At 66.5% G+C, this 19,841-nt stretch overlaps 2 protein-coding genes across 6 annotated transcripts; both read right to left on the bottom strand.

The window, feature by feature from the left end:
* Positions 1–3,845: 3,845 nt before the first annotated feature.
* Positions 3,846–8,634, bottom strand: APLNR (apelin receptor). The gene has a single exon (XM_080592492.1). The coding sequence runs from the start codon at positions 5,215–5,217 to the stop codon at positions 4,105–4,107; it is 1,113 nt and encodes a 370-aa protein (XP_080448618.1). The 5' UTR covers positions 5,218–8,634; the 3' UTR covers positions 3,846–4,104.
* Positions 8,633–19,547, bottom strand: TNKS1BP1 (tankyrase 1 binding protein 1). Of its 5 annotated transcripts, none has more exons than XM_080592485.1 (13): positions 19,511–19,547; positions 18,762–18,857; positions 17,830–17,957; positions 16,985–17,624; positions 16,128–16,203; positions 14,020–15,285; positions 11,609–13,464; positions 10,616–10,958; positions 10,283–10,415; positions 10,052–10,191; positions 9,702–9,868; positions 9,139–9,213; positions 8,633–8,993 (listed from the first exon to the last, which is right to left on the bottom strand). In XM_080592485.1, the coding sequence occupies exons 3-12, from the start codon at positions 17,912–17,914 to the stop codon at positions 9,153–9,155; spliced, it is 4,767 nt and encodes a 1,588-aa protein (XP_080448611.1). In that variant the 5' UTR covers positions 17,915–17,957; positions 18,762–18,857; positions 19,511–19,547; the 3' UTR covers positions 8,633–8,993; positions 9,139–9,152. The 5 variants fall into 5 exon arrangements, with proteins under 5 accessions (XP_080448611.1, XP_080448610.1, XP_080448612.1 ...); XM_080592484.1 differs by lacking the exon at positions 19,511–19,547 and adding an exon at positions 19,183–19,319; XM_080592486.1 differs by lacking the exon at positions 19,511–19,547 and adding an exon at positions 19,183–19,319 and having other exon boundaries at positions 16,128–16,200.
* Positions 19,548–19,841: the final 294 nt, after the last annotated feature.

Raw genomic sequence — 19,841 nt, 5'->3', positions numbered from 1 at the left:
TTCTCTTCTCTCTCTTCTCTTCTCTTCTCTTCTCTTCTCTTCTCTTCTCTTCTCTTCTCTTCTCTTCTCTTCTCTTTTCTCTCTCTTCTCTTCCTTTCTCTCTCTCTTTCCTCCTTTTCCCCCTTTCTTTCCCCCTTCCCCACACTAAGGCAAGCGCTGCTGGATGGGGAAAGCGAAGTGGGAAATGCCAAGTCCGAACCCCCCCCGGTCTTTGTACGGAGCACATTTTATAAACGTGTACTTTTGTAACAGTGAGCACTTTTTCAGAGCTGAACCTCAACAATAAAGAGCACCAGTGCAGCCTGTCTTGGGGCTGGGGCGGGGGGCACGTGAGCGCAGTGCCGGGGACACGGGCGTGCAGCGGGGACGCACAGGACCGGCCGGGAAGGAGGTGGAAAACAACCTGCAGAAGGCATCAGCCGTGTTTTCCCCTCCTGGAGCTTCCTGTTATTCCTCCGGCAGCACCTCCCGGCGCGGCGGGGCCCAGCTGCTGGCGGCCGGGTCACCGTGGTGTCACCCGGCTCCCCGGGGCGGCCAGGGCCCCTCGCGCGGGGGCCGCGGGGCTGTTCCTATGGGCTGGAGCCCAGAGGTCGGGCAGCAGCTGTGTCGTGTCCTGCCGGCATGCGTGGCCCTGGGGACGGGGCTGGGGCTGCTGCCGGACGATGGCAGCCCCGGTGCTGCCATAGCTCTCCCATTCCCACCCCCAGCCACGCACGTCGGGGGGACGGGGGGACAGGAATGTCCTCCTCACCTGACTGAGCCACCGCAGGGTGCCCCATTTCTCCATCCCTCCTTCCATCCATCCATACAACCATCTACCCACCCACTCCAGCCAGCCATCTGTCCATCCATCTTTCCATCCAGCCCTCCATCCTGCCATGCACACATCCATCCAGCCCTCCTCCCTCCATCCAGCCCTCCCTCCATCCCTCCATCCAGCCCTCCATCCCCCCTTCCAGGTACCCCACCCACACCTCCCTTCCCAAGCCTCACCCCAGCACCCCCATTTTCGTTCCACCCATCTCTCTCCACCCCTCTTTCCCTCCTCTTCCTCCCCTCCCTCCATCTCCTGCCCACACCAGGAGCTGGGGGCCTAACCAGACCCTCCAAGCCTGTCACCCCTTAGCCGGCTGAAGGCACAAGGGCTGCTGAAACATGGGGAAAAAAAAAAAAAAAAGGAAAAAAAAAAAAAGTCTCCTTCAATTTCAACCTATTTTAACCCTTTAAGCCCATCCCCTCATTATTTATAGTCTAACCTCTGCCTTTCCAAGGTCCACGGAGCTTTCCACCTGAAGCTCTTTCTTCTCCTAACACACACAAACTGGTGAAGGGCTGCCAAGGGCTCTCCAGGGCTCGCTGCCCAACATGGGGACAGATTTTGGGTGGGTAGCCCAGGGACTCGTGTGCTGGAGACACAAGAGGGCAGTGAATGACTGAAATCTCCCCCCTTGCCCTCCCCTCTGGGGCTGAGCAGAGGAAAGCAGACGTTTCTCACCCAATAATTATTTTCTCAGTTATTTCTGAGCTGCGAGGTCTGTCGAAACCTCCTCTGCCCAATGAGTAAGCCGAGTTTTGACAAATTTATGTGTTTCCAGCACAAACTGGGGCTGCACCCCGCCTTGCCACGGCAGCGGACCCCCTGCGTCAAGGACCACGGGTGACGTGGGGACCCCTCCACGCCACCGTTTGCTATGGGGAGGAAAGCGTGAAAGTGTAAACAAGGAGGTAACTTCAAAGGCAAGCTGGCCTCACGGGACACCTGGGGACATCAGCCCGGCTCGGCATGCCGTGAAATTATTTTTGCACCTCCGGTGGGACGCGGAGCTGGGAGCTGGGAGCTGGGAGCTGGGAGCCGGGAGCTGGGAGCTGCAGCTGAGCCACCCGTCCTGGGCTGGGAGGCTCCTGGGTCTCCTGTCCCCGTCTGTGTTGGCTTCCCCATCGCACCTATCTCCCTGTGCAGACTGACCTTGTTCCAGTGCCACATCCCCACCGTGCCCATGTCCCCACCGGGGCCACCCATGCCACGCCGGAGCCCTGCGGCCAGCCAGGCCCCCGCAGCAAGTCACGGCCTCGCTTCTCAAGGTGCCCAGCGCACCCAAATTCACCCCCAGCTCCCCAGCGTGCCCATTTTTTTTCCGAGGATGCTCCCGGCCGTGGCAGGGATTTGGCAGGGCTCCCCACCCCCCTCCATCCCCTCTATCTTCCCTCCTCATCTTTCCGCAGCCGCCTTTCCCCCCGCGCTGCCGCAGGAAGGCAACACCTTCCTTATCTCCTTCCGACCGTTGGTCCGGACCCGCTGCCCCTTCCCCCCCTCTCCGGCCTTGTTTTTCTGAAGTGTCCCTGCATTTCCCCCCAGAGACTCCTCGGCCCAGCATTTCCCTCCTCCGAGGGAAAAGGGAAATCTCCAACAGCCGGATAGAAAGTCCGCAGCTCCCGTCGCCGCTGGCAAGGCGCCCCGCGTCTATTTCCGCGCCTGGCCGCCGCGCCTGGGAGGAAGCTGCCCATGCTTGGGCTACTAAAAAAACAAAACGGGGCTCCCTCTGCCCCCCTTCAGGGCCGGTTTACTTAGGGTTGGTAGCCGGGAGGATAGAGAGGGGGGTGAGGAGAAGGAGGGGTGGACGGGTGGATGGATAAGCAGGAGCCAGGATCTCTTTACCGTGCGTTTTCCAACAGGGCACCTTGACTGTAAACACCCCAAGCTTCCCTTTGGGCCGTGGTCTCAGATGCAGCATTTCCAGCACGCCAACCCCCCTGGCTCTTAGCCCAAGCCAGAAACCATGGGGAAACCCCAAAAAAGCCCCAGCCAGGGTGCAAAGAGCCCCAGTGGGCTCACCTCCGTGCCTGCACCCCCTTTGCTTTTATCCAAACCAAGGCTCCCCCAGCCACCTCCCCTATTTACTGCATCGAGACAAAGGGCCGTCCCTGAGGGGTGATGAGCATGGCTCAGCTGGATCCCAAAACAAGGACGGGGCAGGCGGGAAGGTCGACCCAGCCCGCCTCCCCCCCGTGAAACAACGGGAAGCTCCGCGAGGAACCAAGTAATGATCCCGCATCCTTTCCAAGTGGGAACAAAGGCCAAGGAGACAGGATAGTTAATCGCGAGTAAATGAAGGATGTAAATAGCAAATAGGGGGAAGATTTATTTAGAGCGAAGCCTCAGGAAGCGGCTGGGGCTGGAGATGGAAATGGGAGAAGAGCGTTTTGGTGGGTCATCAAAATCCCCGGCTATCGCAGGCCATTGTCCTGCTGGCGCCACAGGAGGATGGGGAAGGGGATGGGGTCCCCAAAACACCATCCAGACCCAAACCGGCCCCTTGCCCATGCCATGGGGGTGCTCTTGCTGCTGGCCTGGGGTGCAGGCAGTGGCCCCCGGCTGCTCGATGGCATCCGCAGCCCCAGGGGAGAACCACTCAGGGTCTATCTGGCCTCAGATAAGGAAGATAAAAACCTCAAACGGGGATTTGGGAGAACGGGACAGCTGCCTGATGCAATCAGAGCCTCCCACTGGGGTGGGCTGAGCTCCCACCCGGTGCACCGGAGGATTTTTTTTTTGTGGGGGGGGGGGGGGGGGGGTTCTTTTTCTGGTGTTCACTCGGGTCTCGCCACGCTGCGATGCGGCAAAGCAGCGCTTGGGGTGGAAATTTTTGCATTTCCCAAAGTGTGCGGAGACACACGGCGTGCACTCAGGAACGTGGGGGGCATGGGAGGGGGCACATGGGGGGGCACAGCACCCACCCAGTGTGCACATGCACGCACACACACACAGCAACACAAACCCCCCAACCCATGCAGCCCCCCACTACCACCCTCTCCATCACCCCAGAGGGAATCGTATACTCTGCTCCTTTTTTTTTGTAACCAAAATTCATTTATTTGTCACAAATCTCACAGCCGGTGCCCCTGCCCGAACCCACCCACCAGCCCGTGCCTCAGTTCCCCCCCCCCCCCACAAACACATCCCACAAGCAGGGAAGGGGCTCCCCAAAGCAAGCCAGGCTCTGGGGCACTGAGAAAAGAGGAGGGGGGGGTCCCCCAAAAAAAACGCAGGGGCCGCTCCCCGAGGAGACCAGCTCAGGGGGGGTGCTGGGGTTGGAGCGGGGGGGCTCAGGCACGGAAGAGCGTCTCCTGGGTGGCGGGGTCCAGCTTGCCCCCCCCAGGCGGCCCCCCCTTGCCCCCGGGGCTGTGGCTGTGCCCCGAGGAGAAGCTGCCCGAGCGCTCGGCCCCGGGGCTGGGGGGGCGGCAGCAGAGGAGGGCGGCGCAGGCCCGTCGGAAGCGGGGGTCGAAGAAGGCGTAGAGGAAGGGGTTGAGGCAGCTGTTGATGTAGGCGATGCCGGTGCAGTAGGGGTGGAGGTTGTTGAGGAAGGCGTGGAGGCCGCAGGACCAGGGCAGCACCTCCAGGTCCATCAGGACGTAGAGGGTCTTCACCAGGTGGAAGGGCAGCCAGCAGCCCCCGAAAGCGGCCACCAGCACGGCGATGATGGTCAGCAGGCGCTTGCGCTTGCGGGGCCCCTCGGCCCGCTCCCGACGGAAGTGGCTGGCCACGGTGCGGGCGATGAAGAAGTAGCAGGTCAGCATGACGGCGAAGGGGGCCACGAAGCCCAGGGCGGTGGAGGACAGCCCCAGCCCCACCTCCCAGGCGCCCTCGGTGCCCGGCGCGGCCAGGCCCCCGTAGTCCATATAGCAGGTCACCTTGGCATCCCCCCCCAGCGCGGCCGCCCGCCGCAGCACCAGGGCCGGCAGGGCCAGCAGGGCCGCCAGCACCCACAGGGCCACCGTGGCCACCAGCCCGCTCACCCGCGAGCGCAGTTTCGCCGTGGCCAGGGGCCGCACGATGGCGAGGTAGCGGTCGAAGCTCAGCCCCGTCAGGCAGAAGACGCTGGCGTACATGTTGACGAAGACCAGGTAGCTGCTCACCTTGCAGGCGGCCGTGCCGAAGGGCCAGTGGTAGCCCAGCCAGGCGTAGGCGGCCCACAGCGGCAGGGTGGCCACGAAGGTGAGGTCGGCGGCGGCCAGGTTGGCGATGAAGGTGTCGGCGGAGCGCCGCCGCTCACGGCCACCCTTGAAGATGGTCCAAAGGACCAGCCCGTTGCCTGCCGTGCCCAGCAGGAAGACCAGCAGGTAGATGGTGGGCAGCAGGGCCAGCGAGGGGCCCCACTCCTCGTACTCGCACTCCGTCTCGTTGTCCCCGTAGGCATAGCTGTCTGCCACCTCCTCCATGCCGCCGGCCGCTGGGCTCAGCTCAGCTCAGCTCATCCCTGGGCTCAGCACCGACCTCCTCCGGCCCTCTGAGCCCGGCCTGACGAATCCCACCGCGTTACCTCCCCTTCCTACCCGCCCTCCGCCCTCCTCCTCCTCCTCCTCCTCTGTGGGACGGGACAGGATGGGGAACCCCCGTGGGAAATTTCACAGCTCCCCCCCCCACACACACACACCTCCCATCTGGCTGCCCCGGCCCCCTCCTAGGAGTCTTACCAGGCTCTCACCCAAGTGTCAAAGCGTCAGCCCGGGCGATAACCCCGCTGCCCCCCGCTGCAGGGACTCGCGGCCACCCCAGCGCCCAGGCTGGGTGCTGGGACACAGCGAAGCAGCTCCTGGGGGGCAGCGGGGGGGGGAGCACAGCCAGGCACCGCTCTGCCACCCCCCAGGGACGTGGGAATTGGATTTCACATTTCAGAGGTGGCCTTCGGCAGTCGGGGCGTCACACCCGGGATTTCGGCACTTTGCAGCTGGGGCTTTGCACTTGGGGCTTTGCATTCGGGACCTCACAGCGGGCGTTTGGCACTTGGGATTCTACGCTTTGCATCTGAGCTTTTGCCTTTCGCAAAGCTGCGGCGCAGAGGGGGTCCCAAACTGCCAGGGCCCTCTTTTGAGCACTGCGGGAGCCATTTACCCAAAATCTGGAGGGGGGAATTGGCCACTTGTGTTAGTGAAGGAACATTTTGAGGCATCTTCTGCACCAGCACGGTGTAATGCAGAGCCCCCAGGGACCTCACCGCGTGTTGATCCTGTGCTGACTTTTTTGAAAGGTGAAGGAGCAGAACGCAGCAATGCCTTTAGATCAGCCAGAGATGAAAAATCACCTCCAAAGCAAGAAACGCTGGAGGAAGCAGGACTGAGGTGCAGGACGCTGTTCCACCGAGGCTCAGCTCTCGCAGCTGCAGCTTTGGGCAGAGCCTTTGACAAGCCAAGTGTTTGCAAAACGCAGCCCAAGAAGCCGCGAGCCTCTGCAGAGGCTGAGACAAGCACGGGGCTCGGCTGCTCACAGCGCGGAGACGAGAGGTGCCTTTTGCCATTAAAAATCGATAAATTACCAGTTGGCGAGATTCAGAGCGAAGCGAAGGCACGCTGGGGACAGCCGCAGCATGAACACCAAGCCAGGCACAGAAGTGACACCACCGCCCCCCCCGCCAGCACGGCTGGCCCCTCAAACCAGTGTTAAAACCAAGAAAAAAAAAGAGGGGGTGGCAAGGTAATTTGGTTGCTGAAATACAGGGCAGCCCTAAGGGGTCTCCGAAATAAGCCTGTGGGAGGAGAAGCACCAAATCTGAACCAGCTCTCAGCCCCGTGAGAACAAATGGGGGGCTTAATCAGGCTTGAAAGGGGGGTAATGAATAATAAAATATTCTGATTAGCTGGGACAGAGTCAACTTTGAAAGCCAAACGTTAACCCTGTAAGGAGCTGCTAAGGGGGAGCTGCAAAGGTCGGCATTTCGTGGAAGAATTAGAGAAAAAGCTGTTAAAATTCAACGCCTAGATGTGAGGGCTGCTAACTTCATATTTTAAGTTTTTTTTTAAAAAAAGAAAAAAAGAGGAGACAGAACCACACAAAACCCAAAGACTGATAAAGCCGTTACTTAAGACAGCTAATGAATTGAATAAAACAGGGAAATAAAAAAAATGCTAATTAGACCCTTGGTATTGCCAGAAACTGCTACAAAGGGAGATGTTCCAGCCCGGGTAATGAAGATCACTATTAATAACAATCCCCACTATTTTTGTCTTCTGTGGGTAGCACAGGAGAACAGGTAACCCTTTGCAGCCTGGCGAAGGCAATGCCTGGCCAAAAAGCAGCGGATGGGGAGGGGGCTGAGCAGTGCCCCCGCTGCTACGTCCCACCAGGGGACAGAAGGAATGTGGAGAGGGGCCCCGGGGGGAAGGGGAAGCCGGAGGAGCTGAGCCCAGCGCAGAGGTGCTGTGCAAGGAGCAGTTTTCTCCTGCTGGGTGCTGGACTGGGCTCAGACGCCTGCAGCCCCACCTCCGACCCCATCAGCAGCTGCAGGTAACCTCACTCTTAGTCCCCAGGCAATAATTCACGAGGCTCGGTAGCCAGAGCTGAAGTGCTGGAGCAAATCCCACGTCCCGGGGAGGCTCAGAGGGGGCAGCGACAACTGGATGCAATCAGAGATAAGCAGCCGAGATTCCTCTGCAGCTTCAGCAGGAGCCGAAGCATCTGCCGGCCCCAAGCCCCTGATAAAGCCAAGGGCTCAGCGGCACCAGGGGCGAGGAGACCTCAGCTCAGCTAATGGCTGAAAGCTTTCCCAAGGCGTGCTGTGGGTCAGGGTACCCAGGGTGCAGCAGAGCTCATTAATATCCATCCTGTACCCAAAAAACCTCCCTCTGGCTCGGACCGGGGTGCTGTCCCCGTGCGATGTTTGTCCCAGCCTGCACAAAAACCTCTCACATGCGTGGCAGAGGGCCCCGGAGCCAGGGCTGGCAGCGTCCTGTGCAGCTCCCCGGGGGCTGGTGGGGACGCTCACAGCCCGGCAGAAGGGGGGCACTCAGAAGTGCCATGGGGCTGAGCTCCCCCCGTACCCAAACTCTGCATGCCAGGAAGAGCAGAGCTGGATTTTACCTCGGCATGGGATTTGGTGACTTCCTCTGAAGTCGCTTGGAGTTACTCATATCCTACCAGGGAAGCGACAACTCCATGGCTCCATCTCTCCATCTGTCTCTCCCTCTTTCCGCTAGGCTGTGCCGGGAAAAAACAGCTTGGGGTTCCTCATCGTGGGGAGGGGACGGGGCCCGGGGCACAGCCAGCTCTCGGAGGGGGCCCAGGGATTGCATTTTGCAGGCGAAGCTGCCTGGGGAGACTCACAAGCTCCCCCGGTCTTTCCTGGGATTGCACAGGGCAGAAAGGAAAGAAATCCCAGCCGGAACACAGGCACGGGCAGTTCAGCTTGGATTATGGCCGGAGTCACGGGTGGAGGCTGGGCTGCTCAGTTTCTCAGGAAGGTTTGGGGCCAGGACCCGTCCCCACTCCCCCAGGGCGACCCTATCACCGGCACCAGCCCTGCTGCCACGCCAGGGACCGAGGAGGCAGACAGAGTGGAAGCAGGAGGGAGCGGGGGCACAATCCGGATGGAGGGTGAGCGCAGGAAGCCACACTTCTGCCTCCCGGCACCTTTCTGACCTCCAGGCAGGCTGCAGGGAGGTGCAGGGGTGTCCCCAGGCATACACCCCCCCCCCAGCGGTGAGCTCCCCATCCCTGCTGCAAGCATGCGAGGGCAGAGAGCTCCTCCTGGTGGCTGTCCCCGCACCAGGGTCCCCCCCGCCCCACGGGGACAGGGACCCCCCCTTCTGGGGCACAGCCCTGAGGCCCAGGGAGCTTACAGAAGAACGAAGGACCCCCCCCCGAACCAACCAACAAAGTTTTTATTGTCCTGAAAAGTGGCACCAAAATAATGACCTGCTGCTCTTGGTCTGGAGGGTGATAGGAGGGGGAGGGGGGAGGGAAGGGGGGGCTTGTGGATTTCCACCACCACCCCCAGCCCCCAGGAAACGTGGGGGCTGAGGGGGTGGGCAGAGGAAGAGAGACCCTGGGGGAGTCCCTCGGGCCTCGGAGGGGGGCGGGAAGTGACCGGGGAGGGGACCCTGCGAGCATCATACAAAGTGCATAGATGTGTGTGTGTGTGTCCTGCCACGGGGAGGGGGCGACCTGGTCCTGGGGGAGCTGGCCGTAAGCCTCCCGGGGCCACGCTGGCAGGAGAGCGAGCCTGCAAGAGACACGGGGAGGGGGGAGACACCGTCAGGAGCCAGGCGGGGAGCCCCAGCCCCTGGGGTGACCCGGAGCCGGAGGGACGTCCCCTCTGGCCCTTGTCCCAGCCGTCCCCACGGTGTCACCCCCGTGCCGGTACTCACCCCGCCAGATCAGCTCATGATTTCTTCTTTTTCAGCTTCAGCGCTTGCAGCCAGTGGGGCGGGGAGCCGTCTGACCTGGGAGGATGGAGCTGCGTCATCGCAAATCCCCCCCAAACACACCCAAAGCCCTGGGGGCTTCTCCCAAAGCCCTGGGGGGACCCGGCCAACAGGACCCCCGGATTGTTCCCGCTCCCCAGAGGGGTCGGGCAGGAAGGGAGCCAGGCTGCGGCTGGCTGCGGAGGCAGCCTTCAAGCTGTGGCTTTAAGGGCTTCGTCCCAAGCACTGTTTAGGGTGGAGCAGCTCAGCTCTCCCAGGCAACGGGACCTTGGGAATGCCGGTCCCAGCAAGCCTCCTCCCCGCTCCCCGCTCCAGCCCCAAGGCCAGCTGCCAGCACCAGAAACAGCAGCCCGGGGCGCTGGGTTCCTCGGGGCCGTGGGACTCCAACACAGCCCCACAGACACCTCGGCACACCCACCCCGCACCCCACGGGTCCCCATCACGCCCACAGGGGGATTTCACACCCCCCTCCCCACCAGGACCGCCCCGCAGCCCCCAGCGCTCACCCTGAGGACTTGTCCGGCTTGGGGGGCAGCGTGAGGGGCTTCCCACCCAGGCCGGGGATCTTGCAGGACTTGGAGCGCTGCACGTGGGGGTCCTTCGGGGGGGCCGCCTTGCTGTCTGCCGGCAGCGCCCCCTCCTCGGCAGAGCGGTTTCGGCCCCTCAGCTTGGCCTGGGTGTGAGAGGTGAAGTCAGAGGGGTGCTCCCCGCCGCCCCCAAGTCCTCCCGTTGCGCCCTTTTCCCTCCCCACGCCGCCCGCCCTCGGCCGCCCCCACGCCCACAACCTGCCTCAGCTGAGGAATCGTGTCCCCTCCCCGGGCTGGGACACGTCCTTGGGGTCCTGCTGGGCCCTTACCTTGAGGGCGGACGTGTTGAGGCCGGGGAAGAGCGGCACCTTGACGCCCTTGCCCGACGGGGACGCTCGCACCCGCCGGCTCTTGGGCTCTTCTGCTGCCTCCTCGTCGGAGGACGCCGCTGCGCGGGCTGGACGGGGCTCTGCAGGGACAGCATCACCGTGAGACACCTCTGCCAAGGCCACGCTGCCCCTACGCCCCCGTCCTGCTGTCGCCACCCCGAGGGATCCCACCTGTGGAGTCCTGGAAGATCCAGCTGTCCCCTTCGGAGGTGGCCCCGGGGCGGAGAGCGGGCGCCCGGTGCCTCCGCTTGCGGCCCAGGTTGGCTTTGCTCCGGTACACGGTGCTGTCCAGGACCTCCGTGTCCTGCAAAACCCACGGGGGGAAGGTCAGCGCCCAGCACAGGGAACTCCCAGGCCCCCCCCGGCCCCCCCACCCATCCCACCGTGCTTTATGGACACCCGCAGCAGCGGCGGCCCTACAGCACGGGGCGGCCTGGTGCCCGCAGCCTGTCTGGGTCGGGGCTGCAACGAGGGGGAGGCAGAAGCTTCCCCCTGCCCGCTCACCTCCAGGAAGGTGAATTCCTGCCCAGAGAGCTCCGCGGGTCCCTCGGGCTGAGAGGGTTTTTCCTCGCAGCTCTGCGGTCTCTTCCCATCCGGGTGGTCCCAGGGGGCCTCCTCCTGGCTCTCTGCTTCTGGCGGGGTCCCGCCACCAGCCTCCGGCAGCAGGGAGGCAGCAGCCAGGCCCCCGTCCTCTGCGGGGCTCGGCTCGTCCTCGTCCTCATCCCGGGGGGCCTCTGAGGCTAGGGGCTGCAGCTGGGGGCTCGGCCCCGCGGCGGTGGGCTCAGCCAGAGCATCAGCACCCAAGGGTGGGCTGGGGTCCGAGAGGCGGATGTCCATGGGGGTCCTGCTGCGGGAGACGAGAGGAGAGCCCACAGTTCCCCCAGCTGCAGCTAAGGGAAAGCCCTCCCGAGGCTAGCGGGGAGTCTGGGGGCTGAGGAAGGCAAGGAGGGTCCCCGAAGCACAGGGGACTCAGGTCACCTCTCCCCACCGGGTTTTATGGGGGGCAGGGGTGCAGAGAAAGGGGTCAGACCCCCCCAGTGCTCCCACAGTCTCAGGCAAAGGTGGGAGGTGACCAAGGGGCAGGAGGAGGAGGATCGGGGCTGCTCACTGCCCTCCTGCCTGGCAAAACACAGCCCCAGGGATGTGGCGGAGAGGGGCAGGGAAGGCAGCGATCCCCAGAGGAGCTCTAAGTCCTCCTGGGCCAGGAAGGAGACGGCAGCAGCAAACTGCAGGGCTCCCCCCGCAGCTGGGGGCTCCCCACTTCTCCCCAGCCCAGAGGGGATTTTGCCTCCCTCCTCCCAGCACCCTTACGGTTAGGCAGCTTGTGGGAATTTATCACCTTGGAAATACCCAGCTACTTCAGCCTGGCTGAGATGAGGCTGTGAGGTTCCCTCACCTTGGCAAAACAAGGGCACGGAGCTAACTCTGCCAGATCCTCCAGACCCCCGGAGGATCCATCCCTGGGGCCACAGCCCCCACCGCCAGCACCCTCCTTACCCATCTGCCGAAGCACCGCGGTCTCCTGGGCTCGGCTCCCCGGCACTGAAATCCCGGCTGCGGGCCGCACAGCGGGCGTCGAAGGCACTGGCCCACTCCTGGCGCCTGGCCTCAGCCTCGCGCAGCTCCGTACTCCAGCCACCTGCCTCCTGGTGCTGCCTCCAGCCTGCTTCCTCCTCCTCCTCGTCCTCCGGGGGCCGGGCAGCGCTGCCCGGGGCTGCCCCGTCCTCGTCCCAGGCCATCTGACCCGGTCCACCCTCGCTGGTACTAGCGGTAGGAGCCGAGGGGCTGAAGGGGAGATCGCCGCGCCAGCCTCCCGGGGGCTCCCCGGGCTCCTGCAGGTCGGCAGAGCTCATTTCCCCGCTCCAGGACGTGGGGCCTCCTGCTGGCGCTGCGGTGCCGGAGGGGTCGGGCACCTGGTCCATCCCAATGACTCCGAACTGGTTGCGGTGCTCAGCTCCCCCGAGGCGCAGCTCTTCAATCCAGCCCCCGGGGCCGATGGCACCGCTCTCCTGCTGCTCGCTGCTGCCCCAGCCCGACTCCGGGGACGGGTGACGGGGGGCAGAGGAGCCAGGCAAGTCTTCTGCTCTGACACCGAAAGCATTGCCCGCTTCCGTCTGGGCTATGCCGCGTTCGCCAGCCCAGCTCAGCCGTCCAGGACCGAAATCTTCCTTTCTGGTGGCCACGGAGCCGTACTCGCTGGCCCAGACTGGCCTGCCGGGGCCGAACTCCCTGTCCCGGCTCTCCATGTCCCTGGTGCTGTACTCATCATCCCAGGCCGGCCTGCTGGGTTTGAACTCCCTGTCCTGGGTCTCTTCCTCTCCGGCACCGTACCCGCTGCCTTCAGCCGGCCTGCTGGGGCTGAACTCCCTGTCCTGGCTCTCCATGGCCCTGGTGCTGTACTCGCTGTCCCAGGCGGGCCTGCTGGGGCTGAACTCCCTGTCCTGGCTCTCCATGGCCCTTGTGGTGTAGTCACTGGCCTCGGCCGGCCTGCTGGGGCTGAACTCCCTGTCCTGGCTCTCCATGTCCTGGGTGCTGTATTCGCCAGACCAGGCCGGCCTGCTGGGGCTGAACTCCCTGTCCTGGCTCTCCATGTCCCTGCTGCTGTATTTGCTATCCCAGGCCGACCTGCTGGGGCAAAACTCCTTGTCCAGGCTGCCGGTGTCCCCAGTGCTGGATCTGCCAGCCCAGCCCAGCGTCAAGTCCTCGTCCTTGCTCTCAGCATCCCTGCTGCTGTATTTGCTGGCCCAGTCCGCGCCCATCTCCCTGTCCTTGATCTCAGCGTCACCGGTGCCATACTCACCGGCCCACACGGGCGCGAGCTCCCCGTCCTGGGTCTCCAGGTCCCCAGAGCCGTACCTGCCAGCCCAGCTGGGCTGCCTGGAGCTCAGCTCTCTGTCCTCCTGCTGCCCGTGTCCCACGCCGTAGCTCCTGCTCCATTCAGTCTTCCCAGAGCTCACCTCCTCCCTGCCGCCCGCGCCGTCCAAGCCGTAGCCAGCGCCCCAGCTGGCTTTGCCAAAGTCTTGGTCCTGCAGGCAGCTTTCCCCCAGGCCGTGGGATTTGGGCCAGGTGCCGCAGCCCAGCCCCGTGTCCCCCATCAGCTCTGTCCCTTTGTAACTGCTGCTCCAGTCCCTCTCGGCGGCACCAAAGGCCCTGTCCTGCTGCTCCACGTCACCCACGCTGTGGCTGGTGTCCCAGCTCGATTTGGTCCTGAATTCCCGGTCCTGTCCCACCTCGCCGGGCCAGTCTCTGTCTCTGGCTACAGCCTCGCGGCTCCAGTCAAAAGCGGCGGCCCGCTGGGACCTCCCGATGCCGAATTCGCTGCACAGGTCCTTCCGCGACCAGCCGAGCAGGTCCTGGGGGGGAAGGGGGTCAGAAAAGCAGAGACAGCGTTAAGAGATTCCTGCAACCCCTACTCACGCAGCAGAAAGAAACACCGCAGAGGGTGCGGGGCCCCCCTCAGGACCACTGCACGAAGCAGGAGCCCTTCCCGAGGCGAGCCCAGACCCCGCCGCCCGCCTCCCCCGACCCCAGCAAGCCCCAGGCCGGGAGCTGCCGGTACCCACAGCCGCCGCGCCTGCCCAGGGCCCTTCCGAGCCCTGCGTGCGCCGAGCCCTCCCCAGCTCGTCCCGCAGCTCCAGGTTGGCCAGCAGCCTCCGCAGGATGGCCGTGGTCCCCGACTCGCCGGCCATGGCTCTCCCGGAGCGCGCGCACGCGGCGGGGCTCCCGCCGCCCAGCCCCACCCCGGCTCTCCCCGCGGGCGCTGCGCTGCTCCCGCTCGGCGCTCAGCCTCCACCCAACCCGTCGGACGGCTCTGCCGCAGAAAAATGAGCCCGGCCGCACCGAGACACGCGCAGCCGGGCGTTAACCCTTGCTGCCTCGCCTCCCCGCGGCTCCCCGTGAGTCCTCACCTCCGACCCGTCGGCCTCCGGCGAGCCGCGTCCCGCTGCGTGAGCCCCGGGCGACGCCAGCAGCTCGGTCAGCCAGCCCGGGTCGGGGTGGGCGTCGGGAGCCTTCGAGGAGCTCTCCTCCCGGCCTGGCCCGCCGGGGCCCTGCAGGCTGCCGGGAGAGTCACCCGCCGGCCCCGGCTCCCAGCAGGATTTGGCCTCCGGAGAGGCTGGATCCGGCGGGGTGGCCTCGACAGGGGGCTCGGGCTCAGCCGGGTCCTGGTCGGGCTCCGTCACGTGGAGCACGGTGCTGTTCCACTCTGCCTCCTCTTCCTCCTCCTCCTCCTCTTCCTCCTCCGCCGAGCCCTCGGCCTCCAGCTTGGCTACGGGCCCCCCTGGGCACGGAGCCCCCTCCGCCGCCCAGCTGCCGGCCCTGTGGGACCCGCCGCCCCCTTGGGAGCCCGCAGCCTCCCCATCTGACCCGTCCTCTTCAGAGAGCCCCGAGTCGGCCGCCTCCCTGATGGGGGAGCTGGGGGGGGACGGCAGCCCCCTCGCCCCCCGCGGGGGGAACGTCCACTCGAAGGACTGCGAAAGGCTCCAGCTGGACTCGCTGCCCAGCGAGCGCTCCGACGGCGGGTCCCCGGGCTGGGGCAGGGCGCTCAGCGAGCCCCCCAGCTCCCCCATGCCCTGCCCTTCGCCGGGCGGGGGCTGCAGGACCCCCTCTGAGGAGCGTCGGAGCCCCGAGTCCCTGCTGGGGGGAGGAAGGCTGAAATCGGGACCCTCGGGGGACCGTGGGGACGCAGGGGAGTCATCGGGTCCCTCTGGGGAGCCCGGGGGACGAGAAGCTCTGGAAGGGGATTCAGGGGGTGGGCTGGGGGGGGCTGGGGGCTCAGCGGCAGCCTCAGGAGAGCCGGGGGGGTAGGTGGCTCGGGGGGGCAGCTGGGGCGTGCCTGGTGTTGGGGGGCTGGCGGTAGCGGGGGAGCCCTCGCTGGGAGTGTGCGGGGAGCCGGGGGAGCGGGAGGCACCGAGCTGGGCTTCGGCCGGGGCGCCCGGAGCCTGGATGGAGGCAGCCGGGAGCTCCTGGGCCGGGGGCTGAGCGGGGGAGTCGGGGGAGCCGGGGGCCAGGGTGGGGGAGCCGGGGGCCAGCAGCTCTGGGGGGGCATCGGGAGAGCCGGGGGCCAAGGCGGAGGGCTCAGCGGGCTGGAAAGGAGCTCCCGGGGCTGGAGCTGGGCAGGCGGGGGATCTCGGGGAGCCAGGGGGTCCGAGGGTGCCCAGCTGGAGAGAGGAGAGCTGCGGGAAAAACGGGGGGGGGGCACGGGGGGGGGGGGGGCAAGTCACTCAGGAGGAACCCCCCGGGCATCGCCCACGTCCCGGCCCCCCTCTGCCGACGCGCGGTGACAGCGCGGCTGCGGTCCCATCCCCTCGAAATCCCGGGGCAGGAGGCGCCCACGCTTCCTGCCAGCACCGGGGCCGCTTCCTGCGTGACTCAGCCTCGGCAGCTCCCAGTGGTCCCCGGCCCCGCTCCGTGCCCTGCCGGGCAGGGCCAGGCAGTGCCCGGAGCCCCCCTCCGAGCCCCTTCCTCTGCCCCAGCGCCCCTGCCAGCACCCGCCCCCCCCTGCCAGAGGCGTGCAGAGAGAGACACGGAGAGGAAGAACTGAAGCAAGAGGAAACAGAAACGCCCCCAGCCCCAATCCGCCCTGCTGCGGGGCCGGGCACCCCCCTGGGACACGCCAGCATCGCCCTGGCACAGAGGGACCAGCCCTGCCTGCGGCCGTCAGGGTTAATTCCCCCCCCCCCAGCCCTGCCACGCTGCTCGGTGTCCCCGTCACCACCCAAAATCCTGGCTGGTGACTCACGGCTGCTCCTCGTCCCCACCTCGGCACCGGGGCTGGCACCTGCCGAGCCCGTCCTAGGAGCCTGGCCCCGCAGCCGGGCACCCCGTGCCGGGGGAGCAGGGGGCACGGCGGGGGGGGGACCCGCGTCCCCCGGAGGGAGGGCGCTCAGCACCAGAAAGGAGGAAGGAGAGACACGCACCCCGCAGAGAGGGAGCCCCGGAGGAGACAGGAGAGCCCCAAAGGAGAGAGCCCAGGAGCGGAGCAGCCGCGGCACAGGAGGGGGCGGCGAGAACTCACGTCAGGGGGAGACGGCGGCCTCCAGAGTCTGCGGGGGTCCCCGGCACAGCTCAGGCCGGCTGGGGAGGAGCCGCTGCTGCAGAGAGACAGGCAGGAGGGTAAATGCCACGGGCACCCCGCTCTTCTCTCCCACCACCAGCCCACACGGCCTCCTCGCCCCGAACCATCCCCCGGTGGCCGTGGGGTGAGCTGTAGCCACCCTTAGTTCCCTGCTAGGTTCAGCCGAGGTTTTGACTGCAGAGGGGAGGGAGGTGAACAGGCTACGAAGCCCTCGCTGGGAAATTTTTCATCCTTTGGAGAGCGAGTTTCTCACACTCTGGATTAAAATAGCCCCTGCCCCGCTCCCAGAGGTGCCCAGCGTGCGGGAGCACAGCCAAGGGCTGGCCCACCACCAGCCCGTCCCGCAGCCAGGAGTCCCGCAGATCCGGTGCCTCTGCCCCGGCGTGGACCAGCAGGAAAAAAAAAAAAAAAAAAAAAAGAAGAAAAACAAACAGCGAGGGTGGGAAAAAGGGAGCGTTTCCCAGGGGCAGCGAGCCCCCGATATTCCCCGCTTGGGCAGCGGGAGAGCGGGCTGGCAGGTCTCCCAGCCGGCAGAGGGCTGCGAGCAGGGAGGCAGTTCCTTAACCGGGCCAGCCCGTTCCTGCGGTTTTAATAAACCACCGGGGCTGTCGCGGGTGACCCAGCCTTCCCACGAAGGCAGCTCAAGGCACTGTTGGTTAGGAGGAACACCGGCCTCGTGCCGGAGCCCAGACCTCAGCTCCCTTCCAGCCCCGTTATTCCCATCGCTCGCAGCACCGTCCCCCCCTTTTTCCCCCCACGGTCCCTCGTCCCCAGGGACCGGCCCCGCGCCCCCTCACCTCATTTCAGCCACTGAACTTCTGTCACCCCCCGTCCCCGGCTCCCCCCCGGCGTGCTGAGGGGGCTGGTGGGCTTCACCGGGGGGGTCTCCATCCGCCTCCCCGCTGGGGCGCCTCCTGAAGACGGCGGCGAAGGGCTTGGAGCCGAAGCGAGAGGCAGCATCGGGGCAGAAGGGAGAGAGCCGGGCCCGGTCGGGGCTTCCCGGGCCCTCCTTGCTGTCCATTTTGGCCAGGATCTCCTCCACGGTGGTGCCTGGGAATCGCTCCGGCTTGGTCGCCACGGGCACCGGGGTCACCTTAAAGGGAGCCGGGCCCTTGCGGGAAGGCGTCGGGGGGGCTGCAGGCATCTCGCCGGCGGGGCTCGGACCCGAGTCTTCGGGGGCCGAGACTGGCGGGGACGGGAGCCCCTTCCCGTTGGGGGTCTCGGGAGACTTGACGGTGAAGGAGGGGCGCCTGAGGGCCCCCCCGGAGCTGCCCCCGCCGTAGGGCTGGGGCCCCGCCAGGCGGTTCATCTTCTCGGCCGAGGGCAGCTCGGGGCGAGGGTGCCGCGGCCCCGGCGGCGGGTGAGGCTTGGCAGGCACGGACGGCTTGGGCAGCACGCGGGGCTTGGGCCGGATGGGAGGTTTGGGGCGAGCGGTGCCTGCGGGAGGGAGACACGGAGAGAGACGGAGAGCTGGAGGAGCGCTGCAGGACCCAGAGAAGCCCTACAGCCCCGGGAGAAGCCCTAAAGCACCAAAAGAAGCCCTACGGCCCCGGGAGAAGTCCTGCTCCAGGCTGAGGGCAGCAAAACCCACGCGTGAACAGGTGTGGGTGAGGAGCCGGGCTGGTGTCCGAGGGGCTCTCACCTTTCTCGGGGCTGCCGGCCGCCAGTCCTGCCCCCCCCGAGGCGCAGGGCAAGGGGGGGTGCAGGGGCTGGGGCTGGGAGGCCATGGCGATGGCTGGGGCTCAGCAGATCTCAGCGCGCAGTCAGCCCCTGGGGGAAGAGAAACGGGAGAAGCGTTACAGGGAAAGAAAGCGTCCGACGCGTCCGGCGGGGCCCACGGCCCCTGAAATCTCCGGGGATCCAGCCCCCCGGCACCGTGCCAGCCCCGCCGGTCACCTGCGGCAGCGCTCACGCCGCGTGCCAAGCCGCTATCGCGCTGCCCGGCCCCTGCCCGCCCGCACCGCCCTTGGCACGCCGTGCCAGCCCCGGGCTGGGCCGTAACAACGCTGCCATACCTGCACGCCCCGGGGCAGCCCCCCCGGCCGCCTCGGTGTCCGCGTGGCCCCCGTCCCTGCATGCGGGGAGCTTCCCAAAACGCGCTGCCGACACCTCCTCTACCCCGGGGGCCGTGCCAACACACCCGTGTCACCCTGTCAGCCGCTCCCCAGGCCCCAGATAAACACTGTTTCCCCCCAGGACCCCCCCCTCGCCCTACAACAGCCCCATACTCTCACGCCACCCCCCTTTTTTTACCCACTGACCCCAAATCCTTCGGGCAGGCAGTACCGGCCCCCCAGCACCAGGCCAAGCCCCGTGGGGTACGTCACACCGAAAACGGCCCGTTCCAGCCCCAAAACAGCAGTGCGGAGGCAGCGTGCCAGCCTCCAGCCCCCCTCCCTGACGCTGCAGGCCTGCTGCCAGCCCCCCTACACCCGCACCGACACCCCCAGCACCCCGAGCCCGTGCCGTGGGCTCCGGCGGGCGCTGCTGGGACAGAGGCAGGGCAGGGGGTGCCCCAGGACAGGGGGTGCCCCGGGGCAGGGGGTGTCCCGGGGCGGGGGGTGCCCCCCTCACCTTCCCCTCAGCGGCCTCATGTCCGGGACGGGGGACGCGGGGGATCCTGGGGCTCGGGCCGCTGTCGCCGCCGCGGCTCCCGTGACTCACGTTGCGCTGCGGGGACAGGAAAAACTCGCTCCCTGCCTCCTCCTCTGCTCCTCCCGGCCCTGCCCTGCCTCCCTCTCTCCTCCTCCTCCTCCTCCTCGCTGCCCCCTTCCCTGCCCCCCCCATACACACACACACACACACACCCTGGGGTCCCCCCCACCCTTCTTGCCCCCCAGCTTTCCCCGCTCGCCGCCCCCCGGCCCAGCTGGCCGGGGCCGAGCAGCGCTGAGGAGGCCACATCTGGAAGACATCTTCCCCCCGCCCCCCCGGCCCCCCCGGCCCTCCCTCCGCCATCTTCCCCCCCACCGCCCCCCCGGGGCCCCTTCCCGACCCCGTGGCAGCCCCGGGACGCCGCAGCCGGGGCCCAGCTCCCGGTGACGAGGCCGGAGGGAGGAGAGGAAGGGAGAGGGGGGGGAGGAGGAGGGGACGGGAGGAAGAGGAGGGGAGGAAGAGGAGGGCAAGGGGCGCCCCCCCCCCCCCTTCCCCCATCCTCCGGGGCCTGCTCGCGTCGCCATGGCAACGCGGCTCCCGCTCGAGTGGACGGGCAGGCCTCGGCCCGTCGCCATGGCAACGCGCCCCCCCCCCCCCCGCCCCGGCCCGGCCGGCACCCCGTTGCCATAGCGACCCTCCCCCCTCCCTCCCCGGGCCCCCCCGTTCACCCGCCGCCGCTGTTGCATATTCATGAGCTCGGCCACGCCCACCCCGCCCGCAGGCCACGCCCACCGCCCCGGGTGCGGCCGCGGCGCCGCGTGGCGGGTACCACCGAGAGGAGGGGCCAGAGGGGCGCTACCATAGAGCCGCGCACCATAGAGACGGGGGGGGGGAGGAGGCGCCCGCGCCATGTTGAGGCCGCGGGGTCCTCCAAGCCTCCCTCAGGGCCTCCAGCACGGCCCTCACGGCCCCCTCCCCCGGCTCACAGTGCCCGTAAATCATCACATTTATCGTTAACCGGGGGGCCCGGGCGGGGTTAGCGGGCTGCCGGCCTCGCCC

The sequence above is a fragment of the Anser brachyrhynchus genome, assembly GCF_964034855.1.
Source record: "Anser brachyrhynchus genome assembly, chromosome: 5".
NCBI lineage: Eukaryota > Metazoa > Chordata > Aves > Anseriformes > Anatidae > Anser > Anser brachyrhynchus.
Note: the sequence above shows the minus strand (reverse complement) of the source record. Positions and strands in the feature narration are given on the sequence as shown.